At 38.9% G+C, this 17,105-nt stretch overlaps 1 protein-coding gene across 1 annotated transcript in view; it reads left to right on the top strand.

Annotated features, from left to right (window-relative positions):
* Nucleotides 1-17,105, top strand: part of hsf5 (heat shock transcription factor family member 5) — a 95,286-nt gene that overhangs the window by 65,598 nt on the left and 12,583 nt on the right. Inside the window, exon 6 of the mRNA XM_063031742.1 lies at nt 11,251-11,799. Coding sequence (XP_062887812.1) covers nt 11,251-11,799 — 549 coding nt within the window. The remainder of the gene's footprint in view (nt 1-11,250; nt 11,800-17,105) is intronic.

Below are 17,105 nucleotides of genomic sequence, written 5' to 3' on the forward strand. Positions count from 1 at the left end.
CGACTCGTCATATTTTCTGTTGAAGGAAGCTTTCTTTTTGCAGTCTCGGCCTCAGCTGTCTCTGCGTTATTATCATCATTAGGCCTTTTTTGTCCCCTACCACCTCTTCCAAAGAAGCTCTCAAGCGACGTTTGTTTTTTACTCATCGAGTAGTTGTAGGTTAATGACCAATTGATGACCTCATGTGCGTAATGACCTCGCGTGCGTTCAAGTTCAACAGTGAGCATGACAGGGAATGAGGAAAGGTGCATCTGACTCATATCGTTTCATATCACCAAATCGTATCGTTTCCTCGTGGCACAGTAGCACATGCTTTGCGGCCCGGTGGTTGGGGACTATTCTAACACACTAAATTAACCCCTGTAGATGAGGGGACAGCCTTTGGGGAATTACCTGCTGCAGGATTTCTAGCCTCCAACCTATTCTTGCTCCTGCTTAGTCCAGACCTGGATATTTTCCAGGCCTCACTGTATCTGGTATAGTCTGCTTTGCTGTCTGAGGAGTCGTATGCGATGCTGAACATTGTGCAAAGAACAATGACCATCCCTACTTTTGACCTTATGACTGATCAAGGAAGCAGCTGAGAATAGTTGTGACTAGGACAGAATTCTGAGGAACGCCTGCAGAGATAATATATGGCTGAGATGATAGATCTCCAGATCTCCAGCAACACAACAATCTTCCTGTGTGCTAGATTTATTTCCAACTAGCAAAGGGTTTTCTCTCTGAATCCCATTTGACTCCATTTCGTGTATTTAATACTTAAGTAATATTTGAGTAATATTGCAAATATATTTTTGATTAGGCATTCCTTGTTTGTTTAAATAATTCATTATGGGTTATATGTAAAATTATGTGAATTGCATACTTCATCACACCGCCACATCAGATGTGTGTGCCTCACTAAAGTAAAAAAAAAACAAAATTTACGCAGTAATTCCTGGCTCCAGGTTTTCCTTTTAATGCCTCGGAGTTACAAAACGTAACGGTTGCAGTGAGGAAGTTTTAAATGAACCCGAGATGACTACCTATCTGTTGAAGTGCAGTGGCATGTTTGAGTTTAAAAAAAAGAACAGCAGAGCACATGCTTCTTTGGGAAGGGACAGAAATGGTCAAGTTAAAAAAGACAGAAACAGACGAATTCACGGGTAAATAAACAGTAGTACCAGGTGACAATAATCATAAATTTTAAAAAAGTAGAAATGGCCAGCTACTTCGGAAAGTTAGGTGCATTTAATTGAACAAGAGAAATGGAATATGTATACTGAGCGAATTGAACTGTATTTTGATGCAAATGAAATAGCCAATGAAAAGCAAGTGTCAGTTTTGCTGAGTGCATTGGGTGGAGAAGCATACAGTTTGCTTTGAAGTTTGATTGTTCCAGCCAAACCAGCCAAAATGAGCTCTGCTGATACCATGAAAATAATGCAGGAACATTTAAAACCAAAACCACTTTTGATTGCAGAACATTTTAAAGTTCATAAGTGGAATCAAAAGGAATGGGAGTCCATTTCAGTGTATGTGGTTGAATTGAAAATATTGTCTGAGCATTGTCAGATCAGTGGTGGACTTAATGATGCACTGAGTGATTGTATAGTTTGTGGAATCTTACAAGAAAGCATTCAAAAACAGCTCCTAACTGAAGTACAACTTATATTTAAAAGAACAGTTGAAATAGTTGTATCAATGAGAACAGCAAACAGAGACACAGTTGAGTTGCAGTCAGAAATTAAAGTGAGCTTGAACAAAATTGCAATGTCTAAACAGAAATCGGCCTGGCCAAGCAAATAGTATTACCATTGTGGTAGAGGATCACATACACCAGACCAACACAGATTTAAAGGCAAAACTTGCAAAAAAAAATGTAACAAAGTAGGACACATACAAAGAGCACGTTGGGCAGACAAAAATACATAGATTGCATAGGGAAGAGAAAAAGATAAAAGATCAAGTTGCAGTTTCAAAGAGTACTAATCTGCATGGCGTTGATGAAAAATCTGATCATGATGAGAGTGACGCAGGACTGAGTAGCCTTGAGATTTACAATGTGAAAACTAGCAATTGACAACCAAAATGACTTACACCAGACGTTAATGGCAAATTAATTAAAATGGAATTGAAAAATAACTTGGCTGTTTCAATCATTCCACATGAACTGCATTTCAAAGATACTGAATTGAAGCCTGCAGGTATCCAACTAAGAACTTATACTGCAGAGAAGACATTTCTAACAGCAAAATAATACAACCAGCAAGCTACATTGGGTAAAAACAGGAGGGCCAGCGTTGTGAGTATGTGAGTGGCTGAGACAACTACAACTTGATTGGAGATCCATTCGTAACTTACATGCTACATCCCCTGTAAAAGAGTCAATTGACAGTGAGTTAAGACAGGTATTGGATGATGCCACAGCAGTGTTCAAGAATGTCATTGGAAAACTCAAATAGTTCAAGGGTAAAATCATGTTAAATGCAAATACCATACCCAAGTTTTGCTAAGCCTATCCAGTTCCTTATACCTTCTGTGATAAACTAGCCAGTGATCTTTATCGCATGGAGGCTGAAGGAATTCTTTCCAAGGTTGGGTGGAACTCATGGGCAATGCCAGTGGCCCCAGTAGCCAAGAAGAATGGGTCTATCAGGATCTGTGATTTTAAGATTATCATTAACTCAGTACTGAAAGTAGATCAAAACCCTCTGCCTAGAATAGAGGATATCTTCGCAAACTTTAGGAAACACTTCAGGAAAGTGGACTTAACTAAGACCCACCTACAGATGGAGATGGAAGAAGAGTCCAAAGTGTTTTTTCACCATAAACACTCATAAAGGGCTTTATTGCTATAGTGGGCTTATATTTGGAGTAGCATCTGCACCTGTACTATGAAAGAAAGTCAGGGAGCAGATGTCTCAATGCTTTCCAGGTAGTCAGTGTTACCTGGTTGACATATTATTACTGGTAAGGATGACAAGGAATATCTCCAAAATCTCAAGACAGTACTAAAAAACTTAGAATATAATGGGCTCAGAACACAACACAACAAGTGTGAATCCTTTAAAACAAGCATCATTTACTGTAGTGATACTATTGACGCACAAGGATTATACAAGTGTGCAGAGAAAATTCAAACAGTGGTAAATGCTCCAAGGCCAAAGGACATGTCACAGTTATGGTCCTTTTTAGGATTTGTCATTTACTGTAACAGGCTCCTGCCAAACCTGGCTACTGTGTTCTACCCCTTGAACTCAATACTACAGATCGTGAAGAAATGGCATTGGACAAAGTAGTGTGAGGTGACTTTCAAAAGGTGAAAGAAATGGTGATGTCAAACACTCCGCTCACATGTTATGATCCATATTGTCCAGTGAAGCTTGTCTGTGATGCCTCACCTTAAGGTATAGGTGCTGTTATGTCACACATTATGTGTGATGGAAGTGAATGCTCCATAACCTTTGCATCATGCTCCCTTACCACTGCAGAGAAAAATCATGCACAGATTGACATTACTGATCAGCAACTACTGGTGACCATTTTAAATCCTCAAAAGGGTGTTCCACTAACAGTAGCAGCACAAATGCAGAGATGAGCTCTGTTCCTTGGAGGACAAAATTACAAGTTTAAATACATGAGGACAACTAATCATGGAAATCATAAGGGATTATCACATTTACCCTTGGAAAGGGAAATATCTGAAAAATGTACAAAAGTGGACACTACTTTTGACGTATTCTCTGTAACACAAATCAAAAGTCTCCTGATTACAACAGAGTTAATCCAAAGGGAAATCAGAAAAGACACAACAGTGTGCCAGGTCTATATGGCAACTGAAAATGGCTGAAAACTCCAATTCTTCCATTTTTGCCAGTGTCGGGATGAACTTGCCATTGACGGAAGTTGCCTTATGTGGGAATTGAGAGTTATTGTACCATTAAAGCTGAGAGCTAAAGTGTTGGAGGAACTACATGCCGATCACCAGGCAAGGTCAAAATGAAAGTTATGGCTCGAAGCTTTGTCTGGTAGCCTGGGATAGGTCAGCAGATTGAGTAGCTTGTCATGCACTGTTCATGATGCCAACATGCCCAGAAGAAAGGTTTATCCAGAGTCTAAAGAACTAACTGCGAGCAATGTCAGCATAACACACCACACTGACATTAAATCAGAAGCTAGCCAATTTTCTCCTTGTATATTGCAATGCAGCACACTCCACAACCAACATTTACCAGCTATGCTGTTCCTGTGTCGCCTCTTTCGTTCATGCTTGGATCTCCACAAACTCAATCTCAGAAGGAGTATGCAGGACAAACAGCTGAGACAAACTGAAGCCTCCTCAACAAAGAGGTTTGATGTTTCACTCCTCGACATCAATTCTGGTGAGGGACTACAGAGGTGATCAAAGTGGGTACTCAGAAAGATAAGGACAGAACTGGACCACTCTCCTACACAGTGGAAATTGTGTCTGATATCAGCTAGAGATGACAGGTCGATTAGTTGCTGAGAGAAGAGTTAATTGGTAGAAAAGAAAGATGGCCAGAGCTATCAGAACCACTTCCTGTAGTCCCAGAGTCAACTCCTACAACCACCATAGAGGAGGCCCCAGGACCTGAGATTGTGCCAACAACCAAAAGCCTCTCCTGCCAAATAGAGTGATCTCCCATGTCAGGAAAGACATTACCCAACAGGAATAGGAAAGCCTCCACAGCAATTAAATCTTTAGGCATGAATGAAACTACTTAATATTTACTGTGCAGTGGAAATCTATATAGAAGTTATATAGTATACTGTGTGCATGTATACAGTAGATGTGTATGTGTATTTAAGTTAAGATACTTTCTACTTTTGGAGTTTATAGCTAAGCAAGGAGTATTGTGTATTTAATATTTCAGTAATATTTGAGTACCGAACTGTACGGGTCCTAATGCCCTTTCCTTGGACAACATCAGTGGCATGGAGAGGGGAGACTTGCAGCATGGGCAACTGCTGGTCCTCCATACAACCTTGCCCAGGCCTGCGCCCTGGAAACCTTCCAAGGTGCAAATCCATGGTCTCATGAGACTAACGGATGCCTATAATATTTGAGTAATTAAAAATATTGTTTGATTAAGCATTCTTTGTTTAAATAACTTATTAAGGGTTATATGTAAAAGTATGTGAATGGCATAGGTCATTATGCCACAACATCATATATATAAAGTAACAATAAATGTACACAGTTATTCCCCGCTCCATGTTTTCCTTTCAATTAATTTTATGTTTTGGAGTTACAAAACATTACACAGTTTAGCCAGGGCTCCTTCAGAACAAAATGCTGCCTTGATATTGAGAACTTTTACTCTCATTTTACCTCTCTTTGTATCAACTCCTCTTTGATTTCTTTGCCAGCAAACCTACCATCACAATAAGAGAATATGCAAACTCTCCTCAAACTGGTTTCTGAAGCCATGAGGCCACAGTGATAACTGCTTTGCCACCATGGGCATTTTGTTGTAATACAATTGGCCATTATGATATACAAATAATGCATAATCACTTAAGAAATGATAGATTACTTTTCCATTAACATCATCAGAATATGAAGATTGATATGTCACATATGGCTAAAGAGGTCTGATGTATTGCCGTATCTCTAGTAGGTTGTGGATTGAATTAAAGATTCTTTTTGTGAAAGTAAAGGAGGGAAGGTAGTGATGTTAAATGTGATCTTTGTTAGACAAAAGAAAACTCTTCAATTCTTAGGTGTATCCTCGTACTACTCCGACATCTAATCTAGCATAGTTAAAGTACTTCTACCAAGTGTCCTTTAGCATTTATTCTTCACAATCCTGGCTTTCCAATTTAACTGAAGTCCTTCTTCTATTATTCTTCTACATGGCCTCTGCATTCTCTCAGGCTTTTGAATTCTTCCTAAGTTTGAACATAATAACTCTGCCAAGGACGAACTAGGAATTTACAAACAACCCAAATTACTTCTCTGCCTTTTCACTTTATGTTTCATTTCACAGAACTGAAGGTCCTTTATTTCTTCATCATTTTGCCATATCACCTTAAAGATTAAGTGGCAGACAACCATTTTAAAAGTAAACCATTAAGTTTATATTGCTGGCTCATTATTCACAAGTGGCTTTATCACCATTAGCCATACTTTGGTATAATATTCTACTCTAAAAAAGTCAGAGAAGGCTGGATTAGATACATAAACATTAGGAAAATTAGGATCACACACAAAGTACTGGTTGAACTCATCAGGTCAGATCAAAGTGCTCAATATTGGTGGCATTGTTTATTTACTTGTCTTTACTCTGTACCCATTATTAACCTTACCCGACCAAAAAATACTGGTTTTCATTTTCTAAAAGTTGATCTAACCTTTTTGCAAAATAATTCTAAATTTCTACTTTTTTTAGGTCATAGGTCATACCTATCTTTAATTTTGATGTTATTCCCCTTGTTCTGATTTTTCACACCAGAGAAAATAACTTCTCTCTATTGGGCCTATAAAACCTAAATTACATTTTAAGACCCTGAATTAGCCCACTCATTAGATTATTATAATAAAGATCTGCGAGCTTAATCTCAGATTCTACTGAAAGTTTATCAGACCCGGAACTCGCGTTCAATTCCACCTGTAAGGAGTTTGTACATTCTGCCCGTGACCACATGAGTTTCTTCTGGGTGCTTCGGTTTCCTCCCATATTCCAAAGACATATGGGTTAGCAGGTTAATTAGTCACACGGGTGTAATCGGGTAGCACAACCACGTTGGGCTGGAGGGGCCTGTTACTGTGCTCGGTCTCTAAATAAAAATAAAGCCTGATTTCTAGCATTTTCTGCTTTTATATTGTCCTAAAATAATCAGCATGAAAAGACATTCTCAGCTACAGAAATCATTAATTAAACTACTGAAGATTGATTTGAACAATATTTTTATTTATTTGTTTGTTTGTTTAGAGGTACAGCTTATAACATGCTACATCTCTAAACAAACAAACAAATAAATAATTTGTAAATAAATAATCTTGCAAGATACATGAAGTCCAGGTATGATCTCCAGAAAGCCATCTCACAAGCAAAGTGACAATTCTGGACCAAACTTGAATCACTGAAGGATGTTCAACAGCTATGGCTTGAATGCTGTTATGTCTTACAAAGTGAAACCAAGCAACAGAGGTGACAACAAGGCTTCATCCCCAAATAATCTCAATGCCTTCTATGCTCACTTTGACCATTGAAACATCAAGGAACTTTTGCAATCTCCCACCATCCCCAGTGACCCTGTGATTACAGTTTCTGAGGCTGACATGAGAGCATCCTTCAGGAGTGTGAACCCACAGAAAGCATCAGACCCAGATGCAGATGGTGTACTTGCCGAGTACTAAAGACTTGTGCTGATCAACTGGCTGGAGTGTCCACTGATATCTTTAAACTCTCGCTTCTGCAGTCTGAAGTACCCACTTGCTTCAAGCAGGCTTCGATTATACTGGCACCTAAGAAGAACATGGTAGCCTGCCCCAATGCCTATCATCTAGTTGCACTTACATCCACTGTGATGAAATGCTTTGAGAGGTTGGTGATGAAACATTTCAACTCCTCCCTGAGAAGCAAGTTAGATCCATTCCATTTCATCTACCAGCACAAGCTCCATCAACACAGGTGCACCAAGAGGCTGTGTGCTCAGCCCCCTGCTCGACTCATTTTATAGTTATGACTGTGGGGCTAATCACAGCTCGATGCCATATTCAGGGTTGATGATGACACCACTGTCATTGGTGGTGATGAGACAGCATATACTGTGCCTATAAAGAGTATTTACCCGCCTTGGAAGTTTTCATATTTTTATTGTTTTACAGCATTGAATCACAGTGGATTTAATTTGGCTTTTTGACACTGATCAATAGAAAAGAGTCTTTCAAGTCAAAGTGAAAACAAATTTCTACAAATTTGTCAAAATTTATTACAGTTATTAAATAAAAAAAATTGATTACATAATTACTCACCCTTCACGTCACTATTTAGTAGATGCACCTTTGGCAGCAATTACAACCTTAAGTCTGTGTGGATAGGTCTCTATTAGCTTTGCACATCTGGACACTGCAGTTTTTCCCCATTGTTTTTGACAAAACTCTTCAATTTCTGTCAGTTTGCATGGGGATCATGAATGAACACCACTTTTCAAGTCCAGCCACAAATTTTCAATTGGATTGAGGTCAGGACTCTGACTTGGCCACTTCAGGACATCAACTTTGTTGTTGTTAAGCTATTCCTGTGTAGCTTTGACTTTATGCTTATCTTGCTGGAAAACAAATCTTCTCCCAAGTCACAGTTCCCTTGCAGACCGCATCAGGTTTTCCTCCAGGATTTCCCGTATTTTGCTGCATTCATTTTACACTCTACCTTAAAAGCTTTCCAGGGCATGCTGTAGTGAATCATCCCCACAGCATGATGCAGCCACCATCAGGCTTCACAGTAGGGATGGTGTGTTTTTGATGATGTGCGGTGGTTTGGCTAATGTCAAACATAGCATTTACTTTGATGGCCAAAAAGCTCAATTTTGGTTTCATCAGACAATAGAACCTTCTTCCAGCTGACTTCAGAGTCTCTCACATGCCTCTGGCAAACTCTAGCTGAGATTTTATCTGAGTTTTTTTCAACAGTGGCTTTCTCTTTGCCACTCTCCCATAAAACTGTGACTGGTGAAGCACCCAGACAACAGTTGTTATATACACAATCTCTCCCATCTCAGTCACTGAAGCTCGTAACTCCTCTAGAGTTGTCATAGGTCACTTGGTGGCCTCCCTCACTAGTCTCCTTCTTGCATGGTCACTCAGTTTTTGAGGACGGCCTGCTCCAGGCAGATTTACAGCTGTGCCATATTCTTTCCATTTCTTGATGATTGACTTAACTGTACTCCAAGGGATATTCAGTGACATGTATCCATCTCCCGACTTGTGCTTTTCAATAACCTTTTCATGGAGTTGCTTGGAGTGTTCTTTTGTCTTCATGATGTAGTTTTTGCCAGGATACTGACTCACCAGCTGTTGGACCTTCCAGGTACAGGTGTATTTTTACTACGTTCAATTGAAACACCATGACTGTACACTGGTTTATATATAGCTAGGACACTTTAACTAATTATGTGACTTCTAAAACCAATTGGCTGCACCAGTAATGATTTGGTGTGTCATATTAAAGGGGGTGAATACTTATGCAATCAGTTATTTTGTGTTTCATATTTGTAATTAATTTACATCACTCTGTAGAGATTTGTTTTCTCTTTGACACAGAGGAGTCTCTTTCTGTTGATCAGTATCAAAGAAGCCAAATTAAATCCACTGTGATTCAATGTTGTAAAACAATAAAACAGACAAACTTCCAAGGGGGAGGATGAATAATTTTTATAGGCACTGTACAAGGAAGATTGAAAATCTGGCTGAGTGGTGGCACAACAACAACCTTTCACTTAATATCAGCAATCCAGTGAGCTGATTATTGACTTCAGGAAGAGGAAACCGGAGGTCCATGAGCCAGTTCACATCAGGAAATCAGGGGCAGATAAGGTGAGCAACTTTAAATTGCTCAGAGATTATTTCAAAGGAACTGTCCTGGGCCCAGCGATTACAAAGAAAACAGGGCATCACCTCTACTTCCTTTGAAGTTTGTTAAGATTTGGCATGACACCTAAAACTTAACAAACTTCTCTCGATGTGTAGTGGAGACTATATTGACTGGTTGCATCATGGCCTGGTATGGAAACATCAATGGCCTCTGAATGGAAAATCATATAAAAACCCAGTCCATCATGGGTAAAGCCCTCCCCACCATTGAGCACATCTTCATGGAGTGCTGTACGGGAAAGCAGCATCCATGATCAAGGGCCGCCGCCACCCAGGCCATGCTCTGTCTTCACTCCTGCTGCCATCAGGAAGAAGGTACAGGAGCTTCAGGACTTACACCACCAGTTTCAGGAACAGTTATTACCCCTCAACCATCAGACTCTTGAACTAGAGGGGATAACTTCACCCGCCCCATCACTGAACTGTTTCCAAAACCTATGGGCTTATTTTCAAGGACTTTTCATTTCATGTTTTAATATTTAACACTTTTTTATTTAGTATTATTATTTTTCTTTGGTATTTGCACAGTTTGTTGTCTTTTGCACATTGGTTGTTCGTCTATTCTGCTGGGTGCGGCCTTTCATTGATTCTATTATGTTTCTTGGAGTTCCTGTATATACCCACAGGAAAACGAATATCCGGGTTGTATATGGTAACATATATGTACTTGGATAATAAATTTACTTTGATCTTTGAAAGGCCCTTCTAGCCCAACCAGATGCACCACTCAACCACCCATCTATTTAACACTAGCCCAGGAATTCCCAACCTGTCGCTCATGGTTAAAGGTAATGGTCTCTGGCATAAAAAAGGCTGGGAATCCCTGCTAGCCTAATCACCATATAATGCACAATGATCAATTAACCTACTAATTGGTATACCTTTAGACTGTGGGCAGTAGTCTGAGCCCCTGGAGGAACCCATGCACTCACAGGAGAACATACAAACTCCTTACAGATGGTGCTGGAATTGAACTCCGTACTCCAGAGCGGCCCGAGCATTAATAGCGCCACACAACCCGCTATAGATGATACAGATTTTCAGATCTCATATACTCCACTGCATCTTATAACTTATTCAAGTTTCTTACTCAGTGGAAAATGGAAAATTTAGAGCTAATGTGTTACTGGCCCTTGCTATAATGAATTTATGGGAGCTCACTGAGTAGATTTTAGAAAGGGGAATAAAATGACTAGGATTGCTTGAGAGAGTGAAATTTTTAAATGAAAACATCAATAAACATAAATGTATTTGAAGGATAATTAAAATTGAAAGATATTTCTTTTCTTTAAGCCTTAATTGTATATTTGAACTTTCAATTTAGATTTCAATTTGAGATTGGAAAAGGATCATTGAAGATATACTTAGAAAGCATTTTTAGAAAATTTAGTGACCTGGTGATCAGATTAGACAGTCATCCATAATGAATCTGGACCTAGAAATTTCTAATAGAAAAATATTGACATAAAGCTTAACAGAAAGTGGCAATAAGAAGCCTAGTTATACAGAAAGAAAATACATATTAATAATGGGAGATATACATTGACAATAAATCTTCAGTCTTTTAAACAAATACAAAAACAGTTTTTGCAGCCCAATTTAATTTGCAATAGATGCTTTGAAATTTCAACTTTCTTGCCCTTCAGAATACTACCATGCAGTCTTCATATCCTGTTGATATTCTACACAGCAATGCAGCACACTGGGACTGCACTGCTACAGATGAATCCAAAATATCTGAAGTTAATTTGGGAACTGTCTTTCAGATAGTGGATGAATTAAGAGCTTCTCCAAAACTTCAGCTGGTGAAGATGGATGACACAGAGAATGCAACTCAAATGCAAGAATCACAGAAAACGCAGCAGGCACCGAGCTCTCCAATATTTACTGAAAATGTAGGAGCCAATATACGACCATTGGAAATTCAGACCCTGACTACTGCAGTCTCGGAAATTAAATCTTTTGTGGTAGCAGCAGCGGACCAGCCACTTTCATGTTCACTGCCAGCATTTGCTGACAGCATGCTTACAACTACGTCGAAGCTATCTGAAAATACAACCACTGTAAGCATTGTACCTGAACCAATAGCTTCTGATCAGTGTCTAACACAAGATGAGGTGCCTAAGCTGTGCCACAATACATCTCTCCATCCGTTAATGTTTGTTGAGGGTGGAACAGAATCCATCTCTGAAAAAGTAAGTTATAACACGAACTTATTTCTACTCAGTATGTGAAAAAAATCATGTTGTAAGAAAACTGATTGGAGGATTTGTTCAGCAGCAGTTCCATTCTTACAAAAGTAAGCTATATCATCACTAGAAAAATATGAGAAAGCTAGTTTAAAAAGCTTTACAGTGCTATCTCCTTGTATGTAAAAATTTTGCTTCATACAATAGTTGTAAAGAAATACATACTCTATATTCTGCACAAGCAAGATTCCACAAGTCTATAAAATATTTCAACAGGAATTGTTAGTCATCATTCTGTAAAAGTGTGAAAGGAGATGACTAAGCTGGATTTGTTACTGAGCAATAGTGATAGATAATGGTTTTGAACTCACATAGATCCATGAAATTCAGAGAATTTAGATTAACATAAGGAGAAAGAAGGTACCATTTTATCCCTTTGCTCTCATTTTCTGCTCAGAGAAAAGTATCCCCCATTTTAAAGAATAAAATGTTAATATCTCTATAAATTAGCATATGGAGCCCTGAGTGTATTATTTTTACTTACTATTATCTTACAATTTACTTTTGATACAAATGGAAAAATAAGAAGGGCAAATACTGAAAATTATGAAGTTGTAAAATAAAAAAGCAGTCAGATATTTCAAGTATCAATTTAATCCAGAAATGTAAACAGAAAATAATCTCGAACATTTACCTAGTTGAAAAAGAGTCTAGTGCTTTCCCAGGGTATATGACGAGTAAACTCTTCTTGGGCCCCCAGCTGGGTACAGGTGTCGATTATAACTGACATTTCGATGACAAACTCTGCCATCTTCATCAGGGATGATGCCTGGGCACATCTAGTCTGGTGGTATTTATATTCCCCATAGTCCATCCCTCCTCATCCAATCAGGTTTCCGCTTTCCCACCTTGTTTACAATGGAATTCCAGTTCTTACTTAGAGTGAGACCTTTATCTTTGCTACTATACTTTTCCTGTAGTTTTATTTCAATGGCTTCTATACCAGGCAGACCCAAAAGCCAGTGGCGCAGCACAGTAGTTTTGTGCTGTCGAAGTCAATCCTATGGCAATTGTGAATGCAGTGTTCTGCTACCCCCGATTTCTCTGGGTAACCCAAACGGATACACCTTCTGTGCTCACTGATGTGGGTTTCCACCATGCATCCCATCTGGCCGATATATGCTACTCCGCTTTCACAGGAAATCTTGTAAACACCAGCCGATCTGAGTCCCAGGTCGTCTTTGACCTACATAAGCTGTGATTTAAGCTTCCTTATGAGTCTGTGGATCTGGTAATTAATCTGATATTTCTTCAGGATCCTGGCACCTTCCAGAAACCGTGGAACTATAGAGAAGACTGGATAAATACCATCTATTTAGTCCCACACTCCTGTTGTCTACCAATCTCCCTACATTTTTTTCTTAAGTATTTAGCTATGTGGCTCCAAGGAGGAATCGAAAATGATGTCACTGGGGAATCAGGAAAACTCCTGAGATTCGAGTCATATCTACATGGCTATATTTGCTGGAGATTAATGATCTTTTTCCCAAGGTATATTTCAGGGCTATCTATTTATTTTCTATTGCTTTGTTGAAGACCTTGAACTGATCAAAATATAAACATGTTTTGCTCTATTGCAAATCCCTCAGAAGAACTTATAGGTATATTTAGGTTTGAAAATATGCTAACTAAAGTTTATCTCCAGTTACAGAGAGCTTAACAATTTTCCTGCAACAATCAGTCAGATTGCCAAGTAGCTGTACTTTGTTCTAGTTATATTTTACACAAGGATGCTGAATCTGGCAAGCAACCCTGATTAGCAATAGAAAACCTTGATTTTCAGTGATCTCCAGTCTCTAGACATATAGCTTTGTGTTTGCTTCAGTTAAGTGGGCTGCTTTCCCATTTACAGGCCCACCAGAAGATGACATGATCCAGGCTGCTATGGTAGTCCCATATACTAGTAAAATGGTACCACTGTAACCGGCGTATGATAAAGAGACCATGATGTTTCAACAGTTTTTTTTCAGTGATCTCCAGTCTCTAGGCATATATCTTTATCAATATGAATAAAATTCATGATATGAACTCTTAACCTGATAACTCACTTGTTTAATAAAATATATAACATAATCATTTAGCTATTTAAACACTAAAGGATTCATAAAACTAATGGATTCATACTATATATACACACTTGGCACAAATACACATGCAACAATACCAAAGTGCATAGGGTTCACCTCTCTTGCAACCAACATTAATAGCAAGCACACACCAATATGTAGGGTTTTCTCTTGCAGACTAAATTTGCCAAGAATTTTAGGCTATCCCTCCAAACAGTTCATTGATCATCCATGATACAGAGACTAACTTCCATAGAAGAGCATATGATTCCCATAGGAGCATTGTGTGTGCCAGTCACAAGCTTTAATAGTTGCTCTGAGTGTCCATATTACATCAGGCATGTTTCTATATTAGTCCGTGAGCCAGGACTCCAAATTTGGGCCACCGGTACAATCTGGGGGGAATAATTCTTATAGTGATTTTTGGCAAGGTATACACCTCTAGTGCTAGAAAATATGTGATAGCATTGCAGCAGTGATAGCTTTCTGTGTGTCGCATATACAGGATGTGACCCTGTAAGCGCTTTTGCAGGCAAAGGGAAGACAAGTGCCCTAAAGCTTATGACCAGCAACAGGGAAACTCAGGAAACATTCTTAGAGTTGGGTCAGGAATGGGACCTCTCCCCAGAACTGATGGACAAACTGGAGGCATTTACATGTCTCTGGTATGCCCCAAAATCATCGACCACCAAGGTCAATGAGCTCAGGTATCACCTTTACTGTGCCAAAGAAAGGTGAAGTCGAAAGTCATCAACTCCCACCATGCAAGGACTGCTTAACAAAACATGCACAGCAAGCCAACTACCAGGTTGGTATGTGGAGAAGGTGTTTGGAGAAGGACCCACAAGTGCCAAGCCCTGTTGGCAGAGGATGGAAGATGGAGAGAGAAGAGGAAGCTGAACAGTTGGTGGTGCACTGGATGGAAGGCCAGCCAGCACCCGATGCCGTCCTGGATCAACTGGCCCGTAACTGTCCAAAAAAATGTTCACTCCCAAGGTGTATGTGTGTTGCAAATGGCCTCAGGTGTACTGACATATGTAGACTGGCAGACTGTGAGAACCAGGCATCCACCTCAGAGAGTGTGGAAAGTTCAGATGAAGATGTGGAAGACTTGGAAAATTATTATGATTATTAATAGGTTATCAAAGTATGGAAAACAAAGTATAGAAAACAGTCTTTGATTAAATATATTCATTTTGCAACCAAATGGGGCCTAGGTTATGGCCGTGTGGAACCCCATATTTGAATTATTGTACTGTAATTCTATATGCTATGACAAAAGCTTAAGATTGTTTTGATTTGATACAACAATATGGAAAATATCATGACATTGATAAAACTCCAGAAATCTCTCCAAATGAGGTTTTTTTACCTTTGGGGGGGGGCAATATTTTCTGCTGTACTGATGTTAATATGGAATATATACAAAAAGTGATTACTTATTTAAATTCTCCGCAAATCCATGTGATTATATGTGTCCTAGGGTCTTTATTGACTTTTCCAAAATAAACAACAAATATATTTCTAAAAATGAAATGATTCACTCTACTGAAATTGGGCACTGTACTGCGAGTGCCACCAATGACATAGTTTTCAATGTACAATTTTATAACAACATTTAATGAAAAGTGCTTGAACTCAGCTATGATTGTGACAAATTTCAATGTTGAGGGATCACTGATGACAAAATACCACTAGGTTGAATATATATGCTGTACTTTATATTGGCCACTTTTCAGAAATGCTTATTTTAGGGTAGTGTTATAAAATGCATGATAGCACACATAAAGCTACTACTGGTGTAATGCTATCACATAATTTCTAACTTCAGAGATGTATACCTTGCCAAAAATCACTATGAGCATTATTCCCCTCAGATGGTACCAACCAACCCATTCATCCCTTACTTGCCCTGCTTCAGCTGATCACATCGCTCCCTCAGGTTATTATGTAACAAACTTCATCTTCACATATTCTGTTGTAGTTTTCTTCCCTTTATCTATTATTTGCTGCAAGAATCAGTTTAGAAACATACAACTAAATGCAGCTCCATTGCAAGAGCAATGGAATGAGTTGTCAGAGGCACAGGTGAAGGACCCACTTGAGAAATCCCACAGTGAAGAATCAAACAAACTCAATTCAGTTGAGATCACAGAGACTCCTTTTGTAGCCACACACACACACACGATGTCACTGCACATCCTACCATCTTAGGTAGGCTGAGGAATGTGCACAAGAATCTGTGGTAATAATTTGTACTTCACAAGGAGAGACCCTTGGAGCTAAGAAGCTGCAACCAGACTAAATCAGTAAAGAGGGCACTCTGAGCTCTGAGGATAGAACATCAATCACTTCTACCCCAGAAGATGCAGCTGAACACAATAAAAGGAAATATACAGTGGAGCTGGAGATGTATCACATTTTGCTGAGAACAATGACTCATGTGACAGACAATTTAAGGTAGCTTCTGGGAATGCACGAGAATTCAATATGTGAGTGACACAAGTCTTGTCACTCAGAGGATGGAAAATATAACCTCAACTCCCAGCTTTACACCTTGGCCACCAAGCATTTAATAGATCCATGGATTTTCTTGCAGCTTCCATGCATGGACACAGGGAGTTGATTCAACAAACAGATTTGATCTTGTAGGCTACAGCAATCTCTGTTAGAACTCAACTAGATTTCATCTGAAACCTGATTGTTTTTCTGCATGTACTAACTTCTTTGTGAAGAAGCAGGGAGAAACACTCATGAGTTCATACCAGAGAAATTCCTTGCTGTATGCATTTAATTGTGGCTATGTAATTTATTTCACTGTGCATACGCAGCTATTTTCTGCCTTGTCCCAGAGGGTCTCATTCAAGTGCTGAATGAGAACACATTGACTTCCCTTAAGCTGTACTCTTGCATGTACACTATAATGTACATTTGCAATTCTGGTGGCATTAATTAGTCTGAATCTGACATTTGTATGGGAAGTGATACTCATGGGCATCTTATACCCATCTTATATTCAGTACACAGAAAAGGATAATCCTTCCACTAAAATAGATATAGTCTGGCAAAATTTTAAATATATATAAGGTTCTGATTATGAAGTAAGGTATATATTTTATTTTTATATTTTATTATTGTCCTTGCTTTTAATTTTCTTTACTTTTGAAATGTAAATGATAAGTTTGG

The sequence above is a fragment of the Mobula hypostoma genome, chromosome 23, assembly GCF_963921235.1.
Source record: "Mobula hypostoma chromosome 23, sMobHyp1.1, whole genome shotgun sequence".
In the NCBI taxonomy this organism is placed as follows: domain Eukaryota; kingdom Metazoa; phylum Chordata; class Chondrichthyes; order Myliobatiformes; family Myliobatidae; genus Mobula; species Mobula hypostoma.